The sequence below is a fragment of the Rhinolophus ferrumequinum genome, chromosome X (assembly GCF_004115265.2).
Source record: "Rhinolophus ferrumequinum isolate MPI-CBG mRhiFer1 chromosome X, mRhiFer1_v1.p, whole genome shotgun sequence".
Classification (NCBI taxonomy): Eukaryota; Metazoa; Chordata; class Mammalia; order Chiroptera; family Rhinolophidae; genus Rhinolophus; species Rhinolophus ferrumequinum.
This window is the reverse complement of record NC_046284.1, coordinates 43,072,304-43,090,830: the sequence shown is the minus strand read 5'-3', so window position 1 is coordinate 43,090,830 and position 18,527 is coordinate 43,072,304. Positions and strand designations below refer to the sequence as shown.

General features: G+C 40.0%; 1 protein-coding gene across 1 annotated transcript in view; it reads left to right on the top strand.

The window, feature by feature from the left end:
* PAK3 (p21 (RAC1) activated kinase 3) overlaps window positions 1-18,527 on the top strand; it is a 216,630-nt gene that overhangs the window by 165,754 nt on the left and 32,349 nt on the right. Inside the window, exons 13-17 of the mRNA XM_033114094.1 lie at window positions 11,509-11,557; window positions 11,856-11,968; window positions 13,572-13,689; window positions 15,128-15,227; window positions 16,335-16,531. Coding sequence (XP_032969985.1) covers window positions 11,509-11,557; window positions 11,856-11,968; window positions 13,572-13,689; window positions 15,128-15,227; window positions 16,335-16,531 — 577 coding nt within the window. The remainder of the gene's footprint in view (window positions 1-11,508; window positions 11,558-11,855; window positions 11,969-13,571; window positions 13,690-15,127; window positions 15,228-16,334; window positions 16,532-18,527) is intronic.

Sequence of the window (18,527 nt, the reverse complement as noted above, 5' to 3'; positions counted from 1 at the left end):
TGCTTCATTTGGTTCCAGTTGTGGAGGTTTCTTCTGTTCTTTTATTTGGGACGTGTATCTTTGTTTCCCCATTCTGGCTGACTCTCTGTGTTTGTTTTGATATATTAGGTAGATCCCCTAGAGTTCTTAGTTCTTGCTAGGTTATCTTATGTAGTACTTGTCCTTTATATTTGACTTGCACTACGTCGTTCTTCTCCTCTGTGTGTGCTCTGCGCAGGCAGAGCCGGTCACCTGGTGCCTACAGTGACTTTGGGACTGTAGATTTAAATGCTTGGGCCTGAGGGGTCTGGATGATAGTTTTTACAAAGTCAGTGCAGTTTCTGCCCTTGCCTGCACATAGGCACACTTAGAGTAGCCCCACCAGCCCCGTGTCCACTACTCCTGAGTCTTAGGGCACTTCTTCAGTGTGTGTGTGTATGTGGGGGTGCGAGCGGGAGATTTCTGAGCTGCTGAAGGCCCAGAGCTGCATCTGCCTTACTGCTGATCCCTGGGAGTGTCTCGGTAGTAGCACTTGCCCCGCCCTAGGCAGGCCAGAAAGAGTAGGGGCTGGGGAGGGGTCTTCTCTCTCCCAGCCCAGCCTCGCGTCATCCTCTTCCTGCAGGCCAGAAAAGGTGGTGGCTGGGAGTGAGGGGTCTCTTCTCTCCTAGCCCAGCCAAAATCACACTCTTCCCAGTCTCCTCCCTGGGTCAGGGCTGCCTGTCAGGCTTCCCAGAGCCTGAGCACTAAGGCTCCTCTGTAATCTGACACTACTCCTCAGTTCAGGGGCCAGTTTAAGTCTCTGGAAGGGCGGGGGTAGGATTGGAATAGCGGGGGGGAGGGGCCCAGGTATTGAGCCTGTGTTCTTTGTCCGCCCTAGGGCCCACTGGCCGCCCTCCCGGTGGGAGAAATCAGCCGTGGGACGCAGGGAAAGAGCCCACCTTCTGGTCTCTGTGCTCTCCGTTCCGCCCTGGGATCCCGTGCGTGCCTGGAAGTGCGGGTGCCACCGCGGTTTTCGCCGCCGCCGCCGACCGGGATGCCGCGTGGGCCGCGAGTTTTCACTCTGCTCCCTTCCTTCCTTCCCCTGCTCGCCCAATTTGCGCACCTTCAAGTAATCCTTAGCTTCAAGTAATCCACGAGTCTCTTAGCTGTTCTGTGTGATGAGCAAAAAGTTCTTTGATGGGTTATAGGTTCCGTTTGTAATAAGATCCGGAGCAGAACTCAGAAAGTGCGTCCTGCTGCCGCCATTCATATGACGTCACTTCTGTCACTGATTTTTGATAGCTTCAAAACAATGTGCCTTGGAGAAGCTCTGTTTGGGTTGAGGTAATTAGGTGTTCTATTTGCTTCTTGTATTCGAGTGTGACCGACCAGCAGCCACGAATCTACGAAGAACCTGAAAGGGGGAGTGGGAATTAAATGAAGACACTCACAATTCATTAAGATGCGATATCGGTCTCCAGTGATGCTGAAGCACTGAGTTTACTTTCTTTCACCAATTTATACCATCTGTGTACATGCAGCTTAACAATCATAAGTATGCATTATCTCATTAAGAGTAAATTTATGACTTTTACATACAAACTACAAAATCCTTGAAACTTTCCCAAAGTTATTATCTCATGACAAAGCCCACCAATTATCCTGCTAGTCTTCAGTCCTCAGTGTCCGAAAACCGGTCACTCCCACCTCATTTCTCAGCAGCTTGCAAGCACCCTCCAGGTGCAGGCAGAGATAATGCCTTAGAAGCTGAAACAAGTTAATCATAAACTGAGCCAGTCTGCAAGGCTTTAAAATAACAAGAAATCATGGCTCCCCACATCTCCCCCTTTTTTATTTTATTGAAGCAAAATCCATATTACAGGAGATATAAGGTGACGGTGCCTGTCTTAGGCATCCCGGGACCGTCTCATCAATTAACCCGTCTTTGGAACTTGTATTTTTTAATACAAGCCCTGTCTTAGGTGTTGAAGGACCTCCCAGGATTTACCCGTCATTGGCTAACCCGTCCCAATACATACAAGGGGGAGAGAGAGACTTAAGGCCTTGTCTTAAGCTCAAGCTGATGGATGTCAGCTCGCAAGTCTAACATCCTGTTGATGAAACATTTAATGAGGATGGGGAGTAGGCACAGAACCAAACAGACACAGATGTCCAATATAAGAAAAATCATAACAGAATGGGTAATATGAGGCATAGATGGCATAGCATTTCTAAGAGCATCAATAAACTCAGAAGCAGCCTGAGCTGCATCAAATTTTAAGGGTTCAGCTTCTCTCATATTTTGAATTTTATCATGAAGCCGAAACATATCTAAAGACACATTAGCATTATGCCAAATTTTTTTTAGTATACCAAGGTCCAGAGATATTAACAGGAAGCATAACAAAAGATGGTTGTTTAAGTTTTATAACATTAGTTTCTAACGGTACCCAAGAAATATAATTTGTTAAAGAACAATTATTACAGGAAACATTAAATTGATTTTCTACAAAGTGTACATTAATATTTTTAATCAAAAGTGTATATGGGGAAGGAACACAAGCAGATACATTAACAGATTTTTTAGACCAGTCTCTAGTCCCATCTTGTAAATCAGTCACCTGACTGCAGGGAGTGCCTGATTTACAAAACTTTCCAAATGTTGTTTCATGTGTCCATCAGAAGGCAATCCTAGGGCGTGAGTGTCATTGACATAGACTGGAATCTCAGGACCATCCCATACAGCAGGGTGGAGGATTGGTGGATCAGGTACATAGGCCCAATACGTCTGGTCTTCTTCTGTATTGCTGAGGGTCATCAATGTCATCAGCAGGTAGAGGGTCCACATGTCGCACCAATCGTTTTGGCAGCCACCGAGGGCCTTCTGCATCCTGTGGATAAACACAAACATGCCCTCGGCCCCATATGAGGACTGGATTTGGGCCTTGCCAAAAGCCTGTAAGTGGGTCTTTCCATTTGACCAAAGCCTGAGGGGCAGCAGACGGATGCCAAAAGCGCTCTGCAGCACTCTTACCATGGGCATCCAAGGTCAAAAAATTTTGAATAAAGAGAGAATGAGACAGGTAATTATGGGGCGTCAGGGGATATAACTCCCCCTTTTTTATTTTTTGTAAAATATTTTTTAATGTGTCATGAGTGCGTTCAACAATCCCTTGTCCTTGGGATTGTAAGGAATGCCAGTAACATGATTGATAGAGAATTGCTGGCAAAATAAAGAGAATTTTTTGCTGAATGGCTTTCTCAACCTTAGAGAGAGCCTTCCGTGCAGGCTCAGTAAGAGATCTGGGGGAGGTCGGATCAGAATCTCCTTTTAAAATTTTAAACAGTGGTTTAAGATCTCCAGTAGTTAATCCCAAAGAAGGGCGCAGCCAATTAATATCTCCCAACAACTTTTGAAAATCATTAAGAGATTTAAGATGATCTTTTTTAAGCTCTATTTTTTATGGAGTGAAATACTGAGCAAACAACTGAAATCCCAAGTAAGAATAAGGCTCACTTTTCTGTACTTTTTTGGGTGCAATAATAAGACCTGAGGCCAGAAGGTTTTTTTTTTATATTTACAAAGCAAGCTAACAACACCCCTTTTTTCTTACAGGCCAACAAAATGTCATCTATATAATGAATAATGTAAACAGAAGGAAACTGTTTTTTGGTGTTATCAATTGCTTTACTAACAAACATCTGACACAAGTTGGGGCTATTTGCCATGTCTTGGGGAAAGACTCGCCACTGATATCTTTTTATAGGCTAGTTTTATTTACTCTTTTAAAATCTTGTAACAATCTCTATTTTTTTTTTTAATTACAAAAATGGGCGAATTTTAAGGTGAAGTAGATTTAATTATATGGCCTTTATCAAGCTGTTTTTGTACTAAAAGATTAACAGGGAGGCTGGGAATCAAACCCAGGCCTCCTGCATGGCAGGTGAGAATTTTACCACTGAACCGACTCACTAGACATAGCATCTAAAATTGTCATTGTAAAAGGGGCGATAGGACCGTACTGTGCGCAAGCTTCTTTTAATTTTTTTTATTTGTTTTTATTGAAAAGGCCTCCATTTTCTAAACACATTTTTTGTCTGGTCAAGCCTTTTAAAAACAGGATATACTCCAAATTGTTTTAAAGACTCTCCCTGCTTATGAGTCTCTTTGCAAGCCAATTGAAGAGGGGAGCGCACAACAGAATCTGACCCTGGTTTAACATAACTTGGCGGGGGGGTCTTTACCCTGAGGATTTTACTGATCTCTTAAAGAAATCTGGGGACCCAGAGGACAATTTTTTGTACCCACAGCAACTTTGAGTTCGACTAATTGTCCTTGAATCATCTTTATCTGTTTTGTAAGTGTAACTATAGGATTTGCAAGCCGTCTGTTTTTATGAGCTGCAGCCACCACTAAATCTTTCTGATCTTGAGGGTCTAAATCTTCCCAGTGTTTATCTGGAGGTTTCTGGCTAACAGGCTCTTTATTATGTTTAGCAAGTTTTTCTGTATATCTGACTCCTTCCCCCTCCTCTTTTTTCTCCGGAGTGGCGGCAGATGGAAAAGTTTTTTTAGCATAATCAGCCCCCTCCCTTTTTCTCAGCTCTTCCAGTGAAGCGGCAAACGGAAGGGTTTCTTTATTTCCTGCCTGTTTTACTCTTTCTAACTTACAGCCTTCCCTGTTAAGATCTAAGCAATCTCTAATTAAAGTCCACAATCCAAATGTTTCTATAGGGACCCGCTGAGGTCCTTGGACACTATAATAGCCTTGTAATTGTTCTCCAACCTTTTTCCAAGTCTCCAAGCTGACGGTACCTTTATCTGGAAACCATGGGCAAACTTTCTTTACAAATTTTAAAAATTTATCTAATTGCTCTTTGCTCACCCTGTTTCCACGGGCGGCAAGTGATTTTTTGAGGCCTCTAACATACAGGTCCTTGCTGCTGGCGTGACCCATTTTCTCAAACCTTCTAACGGTCCTTGCTGATAGCGTGACCTATTTTTTTAAACCTTCTAACGGTCCTTGCTGATAGCGTAACCTATTTCTCTTTTCCCTAACTCGGCCCTTCTTTCACACAAATAGATCAATTAGATGCCCGTCTGGCCGTGCCCCTCCTGGGACCAAATCTGTCGTAGCTAGAGGCGTGTCGGTATAACCCCCCGACCAGGCAGAACAGAGTTCTGATCGCCGTTATGCCGTAAGACAGAACCGGAAACGCAGTTTCGAGCCCAAACAAGCTCCGTAACACGAGGTCGTGGAGCTATCACTCACTCACACACTCATTCGACCGAGGGGACAGTGTCCTACTCACCGTACCTTCAACACTCTATAACCGAGCTGGGCCCAACCTGTACGGTGTTCCTCACTGATTCCCCCGTGTTCAGGCCCCACGTTGGGCGCCAATTGTGACCGACCAGCAGCCAGGAATCAACGAAGAACCTGAAAGGGGGAGTGGGAATTAAATAAAGACACTCACAATTAATTAAGATGCGATATCGGTCTCCAGTGATGCTGAAGCACTGAGTTTACTTTCTTTCACCAATTTATACCATCTGTGTACATGCAGCTTAACAATCATAAGTATGCATTATCTCATTAAGAGTAAATTTATGACTTTTACATACAAACTACAAAATCCTTGAAACTTTCCCAAAGTTATTATCTCATGACAAAGCCCACCAATTATCCTGCTAGTCTTCAGTCCTCAGTGTCCGAAAACCGGTCACTCCCACCTCATTTCTCAGCAGCTTGCAAGCACCCTCCAGGTGCAGGCAGAGATAATGCCTTAGAAGCTAAAACAAGTTAATCATAAACTGAGCCAGTCTACAAGGCTTTAAAATAACAAGAAATCATGGCTCCCCACATTCGAGGATCCAGTTCTTTACACAAGTTTGGGAAGTTCTCATCAACTATTTGTCTGAATATACTCTTTGTTCCCTTCTCCCTTTCTTCCCCTTCTGGTATGCCCATTATTCTTATATTGCTCTTTCTGATGGAGTCAGAAAGTTCTTGTAGAGTTCTTTCATTTCTTTTGAGTCTCAAGTTTCTTTCTTCTTCCATCTGTGTCATGTCCAGGTTTCTATCTTCGATGTCACTGATTCTTTTCTCCATCTGGTCCACTCTACTGCCTAAGCTGGCTATTTCATTAATTTCTTCTATTGAATTCTTAATCTCCAGAAATTCTATTTGGGTCTTTTTTTGAAATTTCAATCTCATTGGTAAAATGTTCATGTTGTTCTTTGATAATGTTTCTCAGTTCATTAAACTGCCTTTCTGTATATTCTTGCATCTCATTGAGTTTTTTCCGAACTGCAATTTTGAATTCTGTCATGTAAGTCACGTAGTTCCATATCTTTCAGTTCATTTCCTGGAGAGTTTTCACTTTCTTTCTGGGCTGTCTTGTTGCCTTGGTTATTCGTGGCAATTAATGATTTATTATTTGTCTTCCTAGACATCTACAGGAGTGGGTTCTGCAACTGGTGGCTAAGAAGAGGTTTTTCTTTTGTTTTCCAGTATGTGTTTGTAGGATGTTTTATTTTCTCTCTGACTGCAGCCTTTTTTTCTCTCACACACTGTAGTGTTATGTTTTCTCTGCACTATTCTAGCTTCTCACACAATGGGGGGATTTCCTGGAAGGTGGGCTTCTCTGTTAACAGTTCGCCTGGGTCATAGGGAACTGCCTCCCTGTGGGGATGCAGAAAGCTTTTGAAGTTCCAAAGGTCTTCCTGCACCAGATTCAGAGCCTGTGTGTTTCAGCAGTTCTATTTACTCCTGCAGGGATCCATCCAGATAGTTGGGGACCGGGGCGGGGTGAGTTGTGAGAGGTGGCCCAGAGCAATGGTGGTGACCACCACCACAGCCGGTCCTGGTTCCACAGCTTCCTCCCCCTTGCCAGACTAGTTGGGATGTAAATCTGTGTCTGCGGACCACAGTTCTCAGAACTGCAAATATTCTGTTCTTTTGATCTGACACTGTTATTGTTCCGCTTCTATCCATGGGCAGATGGTAGCAGGGTGAGCTCTGGGATGGTAGGTAGGGGTCAGCTAGTCTCAGTGCCTAAGGCTTCCATACTCTGCAGCAGTGAGGGCTTAAACCGCCTTTTTCAGCCTTCTTCCCTCAGTCTTTGCTCAGAGGACTCTGCCGTGATCATTTGGTTCAGCCGTGTTATATGCTGTCCCTTCATCCCTGTGGGCCATAAACGGAGCCCTTGCAGTCCGAGTGCTTCCCTCTCCCTCATCTGCGGTAGTTCGGGGATGCAGCAGTCTCGGAGCCCTGAGCTAGGTTTGTGTCCTATGCCCAGGCAGCTCAGTCTCCGCACTCTTCCTTCCCTCTTCCCCTGCTTGCACAATTTGCCCACCTTTACGTGATTTCAGTAGTGAGACTCTTCATCTTGCCTGTCTGTTTTGCAGGGAGTCCTTTGTGGAGTTATCGTTTTTCAATTTGTTGTGAATTCCAGGGGAGATTTCCAGAGGCCCACCTCACGCTGCCATTTTGAGGACATCTCTATTTTTCAACTCCTGTTTTCTTTATTTTTGACTAGTTCCTTTTTTGTTTTCTATCTGTATTTTTATGTTTCTTATCTCTTGAAGTTCTTCCTAAGATCATTGAGCATCTTTATAACCAGTGTTTTGAACTCCGCTTCTGGTAGATTGCCTGTCTCCATTTTGTTCAGTTGTTTTCTGTAGGTTTGTTCTGTTCTTTCATTTGAGGCATGTTTGTTTGTCTCCTCATTCTGTCTACTTTCTGTGTTTGTTTCAGTGTATTAGGTAGAGCTGCTGTATCTCCCTGTCTTAGTAAAGTGGCCTTGTCATAGGTATTTTGGGGGTGGCGAGTGGCACAGTCTCCTGATCACCTGAGCCGGGTTCTCCAGGTGTGTCCATTGTGTGTGTTATGTGTACCCTCCTTTTGTAGTTGAGCCTTGGTTGCCACTGGCATATCAATGGCAGGGATTGACCCTCAGAATGTTTGGTTGTGAGGACTATCCTTGACCTCAGTGGAGGGGCTATTGTGCAGGGGCTGACACTGTGGAGCAGGATTCACTTAAGCATGGTTCTGGCACCTGTCTCATCTGCCCTTGGGTGTGTCCTGTGAAGGTGGTTGGGTGGTGCTGTGGTGTGGTCTGAATCTGGCCACTGGGTGTATTGGTTCTGGTGCCTCCTATCAGGCAGTCTGGTGCAGACCATGTTCAGTCACTTCCTATGCCCTGCCCAGGACCAGTTGGTATAAGCTACAAAGTGATCTGCAGATGGTTCCCAGTTGTGATAGTCTTGCATGTACTTGGGAGAGGCTAAGCCGTGAACTGAGGCTGGCTGCCACTAGTGCTGGACTTGGGATTGCTTAACAAGTGTTATGGGGCATGCTGAGGCCAGATGCTGCATGTTTGGGGTTTATGAACATTTGAGTGATTTTGGGAAAGTCGGCACATGAGCCAAGAGAGGTTTTTTGCACAGAAAATAGACTCTAAGTGGTTTGGGTGGGCCCTAAAGTTGGGTGTGGTGGGGTTTAAGGGAATCACCAGGGTGAGGTGGATGAATGACATTAGCCATGTTGATGGAGATTCAGGTACGGTGCTGCCTGTGCATACAGGCTTTGTGGTGGGAAGGCTCAACAAAGGAACAATTCCTTCTGCAATCATATGTCTGGGAAAAGCTGCCCCTTCAGCCCTCACCCTGAAGCCAAACTATTCAGTTTCTTTCTGTATGTCCCTGATACCTTTCAAGCTCCTGCCCCAGTGTTGGAGCTCAGACTTAGTGAGTGAGTCAACATGTAAGTCTGTGCACATGCCTTTCAAGAGGAATGCCTGAGACTCCAGCAGCCCTCTGTCTCACTCAGCCAAAATCTCCGCTGGTTTTCACAGCCAGAAGTCATGGGGACTTCTTTTCCTGGCTTTGAAACTCTGGGACACCTTGCTCTTCAGGGTTGACCTCCACAGCTGAGATAGCCCTCCTGATTTTTAACTGTCACACATGGGTGTCTGACCAAATCGTTCCATATCTCTACCCCTCATAACAATCTTAACATGGATTCTTCTTTATGTCTTTAGTTATAAGAGTTCTGTTCAGCTAGACTTCAGGTGATTCTCAATGATGGTTGTTCTGTAGTTTAGTTGTAATTTTGATGTGGTTGTGAGAGGAGGCAAGCACAGCATTTACCTACTCCATCATCTCGATCAGAAGCCAGGCCTTGTTTTCCTTTTTATTTTTAATTTTTTTTTGTCTTGTTTTGTTTTCAAATAAGGATGGACACTAGCCAGAATGTTTTGGCTGGGATATTGGAAAGGGCCAACTAACAACTCAGAAAATCAGTCATCCTCTACTGTGAAATTAATAGTAGCAGATGCAACAACAAATGACAATAATAGCAGTTACCATATTAAGCATCAACTCTGATCTGGGCAGAGCTAAATGCTTACTTAGATTGTGCCTTTTGATTCTTTGTAGTCCTGTGAGAGAGATACCATTATCATCTCATTTTGCAGATATCATCACCTTTTTTCATCTGAAGGAATTGAGCTTGTGGCCTAGGTATATAGGAATAAACCAAGTAAAGTCATTTTTAATCTTATTCTGCAAATAGATTTAAGTAGTTGCTTAGGACTTGTGCAGCTGAAATACACTCCAGGTTGATGTGATGTATTCCTTTGAACTCAGGCAGTTCCAAGTTCAGGACAAGTCACAAACTGGCCCCTGAAATCAGGAATGCTTGATAGCTTATTCCAAAAGGGAAATGTTTTATGTAGACTTAAGTAAAAGAAGACATATTTCCTTCACAGAAATGAAAGGTTTTATTCCAATTACATGTTTGCTTTAAAATATTTTTATTAATTTGTTCATTCAACAAATACTTATTGAACACCAAATATATGCTCTTAACCCAGACTCTCAAACATAAAAAATTGAGAGATTGATTTGTTTAATATAACCCTCAAGCCTAAGGAATTTCTAAAATTACCAAAACCCAGTTTAGGTGACACCTATTGTTTGAGTGTGATTTCTCAGTCTAATACCAATAGATATTTAAATACCCATGCAGAGTGAGGAGAACAGTATAGTTTGAAGATTCTAGATCATGGAATTTCAGAATCTTAAAAATAAAGTTACCCATTTCCTGTATTTTGCAGATCAGAGAATCAGATGGACTTAGATTATAAACTATATAAACTTAGTCAGGTTTCTTAACCTCCCTGAGCCTCAGGTTCCTTAACTATAACATGGGGATAATACCACTTGCCTTGTAGAAATATGGTAATGATGACATAAGATAATTTCTATAAAGTTCTTTGTGCAGTGTCTCACACACACAACATGCTCAATATACATTTACCGTTATTGTGATTGCTATTTTCCAATTGAGGGAACTGAAACCCAAAGAGGGGAAGTGACTAGCCCAAGGTGACATAGTTTGTTAATTTTACAGCAAATATTAGAACTCAAATCTCTATTAATAGTCAACTATTCCTTATATTGCATTACCCATTTTATTCTTTAGGAGCAGGTAATGTAAACTTTTTCGGCCTGTGGGAACTATTTTAGCTCATCCAGGGAGGAAAATGACAAGGAAATGGCTGACATAAGAAAATAATTCCTGGACTCAAAAAACAAGAACAAAACAGCAAGGGATAAATAGAGAACAAAGGAGAAGCAACAATTACTAGAAAGTTTAGATAGCAATGTTGGAACATTACTATGCCTGGTGAATCCTAGAACTGATCTCTAACCTAATTCCTTTATTCATCACAAACATTTCCACCAAATTGACTAGGTTTTTCCTTTATCTTGGGGATAGTGGTGGGGAGGTGGTTCAGAATGCATGAGTGTTTCACGTACTTACTGTGAATTCAACTTTAGTAGATAATTTCTATTTGCAAGCAAGGGAACCCTGTAATTGAAGTTAGAATGGAAACATGAGTATTACTGAGACTTAAGGAATGATAGATTTTAAAAGGATAGTTGGCTGGAGTGAAACCTCATAGTAGAAGCTATTAAGAAATTTAGCAAAATAAAAAAAATGGCTCAACAGTAAAGCCATTATTGTTATTCATTTGTGTAGCTATAATACAGCACTGATTTGTTAAATGAAGATATTTTTAAGAATTAGAAATGTATGGAAAAAAGTAACTCTGTGCATACACTAAAAAGAAAAGATTAATTTAGAGTTGGCTAAGGAAACAATGATATATTCTTTCCTAAACTGTACTTCAGTTTAATCAGGGAACTGCAATGTTGGTTGCTGCAACATTCAAGGAGTATTTAAAATGTTCCAGGAGTTTTCTAAAAAGAGCAGGGCCATTTTGCTCAATTCATCACTGCATAGTGCCATGGCACACACACTGCCTGGAAGTCTGAGTGGAGTTTCTAGCCCACCAAAAGTGATACATCGATTATTTCAGGTGCAATTATTATAAAACAACAGTTGTTCCTTTTTTACTTAATCCTTTAATCTTGAGTGTGCTGATTTCTCTCTCCTGAAAATAAATACATTTTACTTCAAAGAAAACATACTGAATGCACTGTGATTGCTTATTCATTTGATAATTTTCACCTTCACAGGGCATCAGGTACTGTTTATACAGCACTAGACATTGCAACAGGACAAGAGGTAAGTGCTAACATTCAGTCCTGATTTTATTTTTCTTTATTCATATTGATCAGATTTCCTCTTTGATGGCATCTACACCTGAAAAAAATGGGTAGCACTGAGTTGACATTGGAGTTTACTTTACTGGTGTCCAAAGTATCTGAAGTGGATAGTTTACGATTAACCACAGAAAAGGGGAATTGGTTTGTGGCTCAGAGAAAGAGCTTAGTAAGATACAGAATCTGTATTGCCCAAAATATGGATGTTTATATTTAGTCTAATGATTTTTATTCATTCTTGCATTTTAATTACCATTCAGGTGGCCATAAAGCAGATGAACCTTCAACAGCAGCCGAAAAAGGAATTAATTATTAATGAAATTCTGGTCATGAGGGAAAATAAGAACCCCAATATTGTTAACTATTTAGACAGGTAAGTGTTTTCTCTCATTATGTAATTGTTTTCTTTATGGGATGTCATTTTATTGGAAAATTATTTTATTTAGGATCTATTCATTTAGCATCCATTCTACAAATATTTCTCAAATGCTATAAAATAGCATATCAGATCAATAGCTAAACTTTCACCCGTTTATCTTCGTCCGTCCACACATCAAACATTTGAAGACACATTTTATGGTATTGCTTTTAAACATGAGCAGTTTGTGTAATTTCCTTTTGAGGATTATGACTGTGTCGGCAGGTAATAGCTTACTGCATATAGGAGAAAGCAGTGGTTCATTAAACATTTCATCAAGTGTTTGTTTGAAGCCAGTGTAGTCTCTGGGTGCCTAAGTGAAGAAGGCTGTCTACAATGGCCCTGCTTTAATGGGCACTTTTTAATTAACTACCAGTGAGGCCTAGGGAATTGAGACTTTAATCTCAAACCTTTTTCCTAGATCAGGTAATTAACGTCTCTTTTCTTAGTGGTATGAGCAGTGGATCATAAATACGCATTTAAAGACAGCACTGACTTCACTGTGTTTAACATCTGTCTCATTCAATTTCAATGAGTGTTTATTTAGCACCACTGTACTGTGCACTCTGGGGGTACAAAGGAGATAAGACTATGTCTACAACCTCAATGAGCTTAAGATCTTCCTTCCTGTGTTTTGTGCCAGGTACACTAGTAGTACAGAAGGAGAGGAAAGGGAGGGAAATAAAGGAGGGTCACATTTTACAGTTGAAATCAGTGTTTCACAAAGTGTCACAATTGACCTCTATCAGACCCGAGACCTCAGCACAGTAAATCCATTGCAAACATGAATCTCGTTGATTCTGTGACTGCTTAAAAGTATTCCAGTAATCAATTCAGGAGAATAAAAAATAATGCCAAAGTCTAAATAAATGTCCCATAAATCTGAACACCATGGGCCAGTTCAGTCCAAGAAGTCAGCATTGTGGCTTATCCAAAAGGACTACTCACTGATGCTGTTCATTGAAACTAGCTTTAACAAAGAATGTAGTACTCATTCACCAGAAGCCTCCTTGCTCTTTTCCTTCTTCCATGGTCCACAGTAATAAAGAATCTGGAGGGGATTGGAGGGCAGTCGGTGACCACAGGATGGCCACGGGGTTTGAAAATTAATCTGGGGAACGTAATTTGGTGGTTACCAGAGCGTAAGGGGGTTGGGGGGTGGGGGATGAGGGTGAGGGGGATCAAATGTATGGTGATGGAAGGGGAGCTGACTCTGGGTGGTGAACACACAGTGTGATTTATGGATGATGTGATACAGAATTGCAGACCTGAAATCTATGTAATTTTACTAACAATTGTCACCCCAATAAATTAAAAATAAATTAATAAAAAAAAATAAAAAATAAAAAATAAAGAATCTGATGATCCTTTGACTCCCATGCATATTCTTTTCTAATGTTAAGGATGTGTCTCGTTATCACAATCATTGATATTTTCTTCTTGTTAAGTAATATAACCAAATGCAGAGACTGAGTGCAAATTGCCTTCTTAAGGGGAATATAGAAGAGTCCCCACTTCCTAAGGCCTGAGTCAAAGTCTTTTTCTTCTCTTGTTATAGCTATTTAGTGGGTGATGAACTATGGGTAGTCATGGAATACTTGGCTGGTGGCTCTTTGACTGATGTGGTCACAGAGACCTGTATGGATGAAGGACAGATAGCAGCTGTATGCAGAGAGGTAAGAAAATAGAGCATTTTCAGCTGATGAGAACACCAAAATTGGCAGTTCTTTCTTTATCTCTTTCATTATTCAGAATGTTTAGAACATCAAAGTAATAATAGCACATCTTTTCTACTGAAAAAAAATGGAGAGCCTAAATTCAGTTTAAATCCTAGTGTAATGGCACTCGCTTTCCCCTCCCTCCCCAGCACCTTGTTTATTTTTGTTTTGCTATGGGTCTTTTGAGTTCCATTATGCCATTCACAAGGTGCCATATTTTAGCTTGCATGCTGTAGTCTCAGTGAACATGGAAAACAGTGATGTTGGCATGGAACTTTCTGATTTGCAGAAATTTTTAGATGATAGTTATTTTGTCTTGGATGTGCAATGTGAGCCATGTAAAACTACAGACCACATTACAATCCCATTTTCTAGAAGGCAGTTTAAGCAAAACTGCCTCAGCCCCAAAAGTAGTTACTTTCACAGTGCAATCTGGATTTCCCTCATAGCCCTCCAGTGGGTCTGAGTGTCTGCCTCTTTCCCAATAAGTGTCATATCCCTATTTTCAATCTGAACTAAGGATATTTTATTATATTATTTTTTCAATATTAATAAAACATAGTCTTCATTAGAATTTTATATTGGGCATTACCGTGTGCCACATTTATTGTGGTGAGGTTTTCTATAGACACAAGTAGGAACTCTGACCCACCAAAACTTAAAAAACAATAATAAGAAAACAAAACCAAATAATTTCAGATAATGTTTGCTTTTTGTATTTTAAATTGTTCACTTAAATTTCCTCCTTCCTTGCTCTCCTCTCATTCCCATTTCCTCCTCTCCAAACATGCACACATACCCACCAAACACATATATTTTCTATTCATGCAATAAATCAAACTTATTCAGAGGAATATTTGACACTGAACCTGTTGTTTCCATCTTCTAGTCTTACAATGCATAGTCATTTTCAAACCAGTACCTATATAGTGGTTCTCAAACCTGGCTTTCCATCAGAAATAGCTTGGGGCACTTCTTTTAAATACAGATTCCTGGGTACCACTCCAGACCTAGTGAATCAAATCATACCATGGAGTTAGGAGCTAACTACATCTGTATAAGACCAAGCCAAAACTACATCCTCCAGATAACTAGGTCAAAGTACGATTATATCAATTGGTTAGTTCGCCTGCATTAATGATTTAGTGCTACTGATCGTACCATCACTCTTCATGTCCTAGTCTGACCCACGAGCTTTCATATGTATAATGCTAAATTGCATTACTGATGTTAATGGTAATATGATTTCAAAATAGTGTTAAAACATTTAGTAATCTGTTTCACTTGACAACATAAAATTATACCTGCCCTAAATTTATCTAGAAATTAAACTTAATTTTTAAAAAATTATTTGTGATATAATTAGAACTTTTTTTTTTTTTTTCTGATTAAATAGTGTCTCCAAGCTTTGGATTTCTTACACTCAAACCAAGTGATCCATAGAGACATAAAGAGTGACAATATTCTCCTTGGGATGGATGGCTCTGTGAAATTGAGTAGGTATTTTGGTTTAGATGGTGTTTGAGAGAGTATCAAGGGATTTCTGTTCTTTTACTGTGTATCTTGAGAATAAATGGCTATTGAAAGTCGTTTGAGTTTTATATGTGACATATCAGTGAAATCATATGGTTCTTGACTTTTTCTGTCTGACTTATTTCACTTAGCATTATAATCTCAAGATCCATCCATGTTGTCACAAATGGTCCTATTTCATCTTTTCTTATGGCAGAATAGTATTCCATTGTGTATATATACCACATCTTCTTACCATATGATTTCGCTGATACGTGGTATATAAAACTGAAAACAACAAAAGAACAAGACAGACAAATGAAGAAACAAAAACTCATAGACACAGACAATAGTTTAGTGGTTACCAGAGGGTAAGGAGAGTAGGGGGATGGTAGAAGAGGGTAAAGGGGGTCAAATATATGGTGTTGGAAAGGGAACTGGCTCTGGTGATGAACACACAATGTGACATATAGATGATGTATTACAGAATTGTACACCTGAAATCTATATAACTTTACTAAATTGTCACCCCAATAAACTTTAATAAAAAAAAAAGTCATTTAAAAGAATTTAGAGTCCAGTGTGAAGTAAAGAATTTTTTTTAACCACTGTGTTCCTATAGATTCTGGCCATATTTTTTTGATTCAATATTTCAAAAATTTTAGTGACTTCCATCTGCTGGATGACAAATACCATGTTTCCCCGAAAACAAGACCGGGTCTTATATTAATTTTTGCTCCAAAAGACGCATTAGGGCTTATGTTCAGGGGATGCCATCCTGAAAAATCATGCTAGGGCTTATTTTCTGGTTATGTCTTATTTTCAGGGAAACACGGTACCTAATTAGAAAACTGAAAGATTCTGTAAATTGGAGGGAAGCCGATGAGATCTAGTAAAAACAATATCACACCAGTCAATTATTTCAGACTCTTTTAAAATCAGGACTAGCTGAGAGATCAGATAACGAAAAGATATGAGCTAGGTAGTTGTGGAAGCTCAGTGTCTAACAAAGGTACAGCCATATCTGAAAGAGACCTATAATAAAAGAAAAATAATTTGAGCTCTTTTTAATTGACTTTTCTTTTCTGTAGCTGATTTTGGGTTCTGCGCCCAGATCACCCCTGAGCAAAGTAAACGAAGCACTATGGTGGGAACTCCCTATTGGATGGCACCTGAGGTGGTGACTCGGAAAGCTTATGGTCCAAAAGTTGATATCTGGTCTCTGGGGATTATGGCAATTGAAATGGTGGAAGGTGAACCCCCTTACCTTAATGAAAATCCACTCAGGGTAAGTCAAAAGAAAATTCAAGTACTTCTTCCTCAGGTAAGGGAAAAGTCCAAATGTAATTTCTTGTCTCCACCAAAAGTTGCCAGACAGGGCTCTTTCCTGGAACAAGTGATATAGAAGCTCCAAGTTATTATTTTCAAAATTACTATGAGTTATTTTCAGTTTCTCTTAAGATGTCTCAACATTTTTTTTCCAGTGCTTTGATATCAGTATTTCTAACGGCAGGAGTCTTTAAAATTTTTAGTATAGCTTTCTGCTGTTAAAAAAAAATGTTTTGTTTTTTTCAAAGCAAGATGTGGGAAGAAAACAGTATTTTTATCACATGCTAAATAGATTATAAATAATCTATCTAGGAAACACTTGCTTTATAATACTTCAACAAAGTAAATAAATACATTTCCAGAGCAACTATAATGTTTAAAATTAGATTTGGTTTCATTATCAGTGATGATTTACTGAGCAACAACAACTTGGTGGGTATTGAATGGAACACAGGATAGATAGACATAGTGCCAGACTGGTGAAATCAAAAGTTAATTAGAGGAAATTGAATCAGTAATCAACAGTCTCCCAACAAACAAAAGCCCTGGACCAGATGGCTTTACAGGTGAATTTTACAAAGCGTTCAAAAAAGAATTATCACCAATTCTCCTCAAGCTCTTCCAAAAAATCCAGAAGGAGGGAAGACTCCCAAACACTTTTTACGAAGCCACTATCACCCTGATCCCAAAATCAGACAAAGACACCACAAAAAAAGAAAACTACAGGCCGATATCTTTAATGAACATAGATGCAAAAATCCTCAACAAAATATTAGCAAACAGAATTCAGCAATACATTAAAAAGATCATTCACCACGATCAAGTGGGATTCATCTCTGGTATGCAGGGGTGGTTCAACATCCGCAAATCTATTAATGTGATACACCACATTAACAAAATGAAAAATAAAAATCACATGATCATATCAATAGATGCAGAAAAAGCATTTGATAAAATCCAACAGCCATTTATGATAAAAACCCTTAAGAAAGTGGGAATAGAGGGTTCTTATCGCAACATAATAAAGGCCATATATGACAAACCCACAGCTAACATCATACTCAATGGGGAAAAGCTAAAACCATTCCCCCTAAGATCAGGAACAAGGCAAGGATGCCCACTATCTCCGCTTCTGTTCAACATAGTTCTGGAAGTTCTTGCCACAGCAATCAGACAAGAAAAAGAAATAAAAGGCATCCAGATTGGTAAGGAGGAAGTAAAGTTATCATTGTATGCAGATGATATGATACTATATATAGAGAACCCTAAAGACTCCACCAAGAAGCTATTAGAGCTGATAGATGAATTTAGTAAAGTGGCAGGATACAAAATTAATATTCAGAAATCAGTTGCATTTGTATATACCAATAATAAAACATCAGAAGGAGAAATTAAAAAAACAATCCCATTTACAATCGCTCCAAAGACTATAAAATACCTGGGAATAAATTTAACCAAAGAAGTAAAAGATCTATACTCAGAAAATTATAAGACACTGATGAAAGGAATGAAGGAAGATATAAATAGATGGAAACACATATCATGTTCATGGATAGGAAGAATTAATATAGTTAAAATGTCCATACTGCCTAAGGCAATATACATATTCAATGCAATTCCTATCAAACTGCCAACGTCGTTTTTCACAGAAATAGAACATATAATCCTAAAATTTATATGGGACCATAAAAGACCCCGAATAGCAAAGGCAATCTTGAGAAATAAGAACAAAGTGGGAGGTATAACAATACCTGACTTCAAATTATACTACAAGGCTACAGTAATCAAAACAGCATGGTACTGGCATAAAAACAGACACATAGATCAATGGAACAGAATAGAGAGTCCAGAAATAAATCCACGCCTATATGGCCATTTAATCTACGACAATGGAAGCAAGAATGTACGATGGAGTAATGACAGTCTATTCAATAAATGGTGCTGGGAAACCTGGA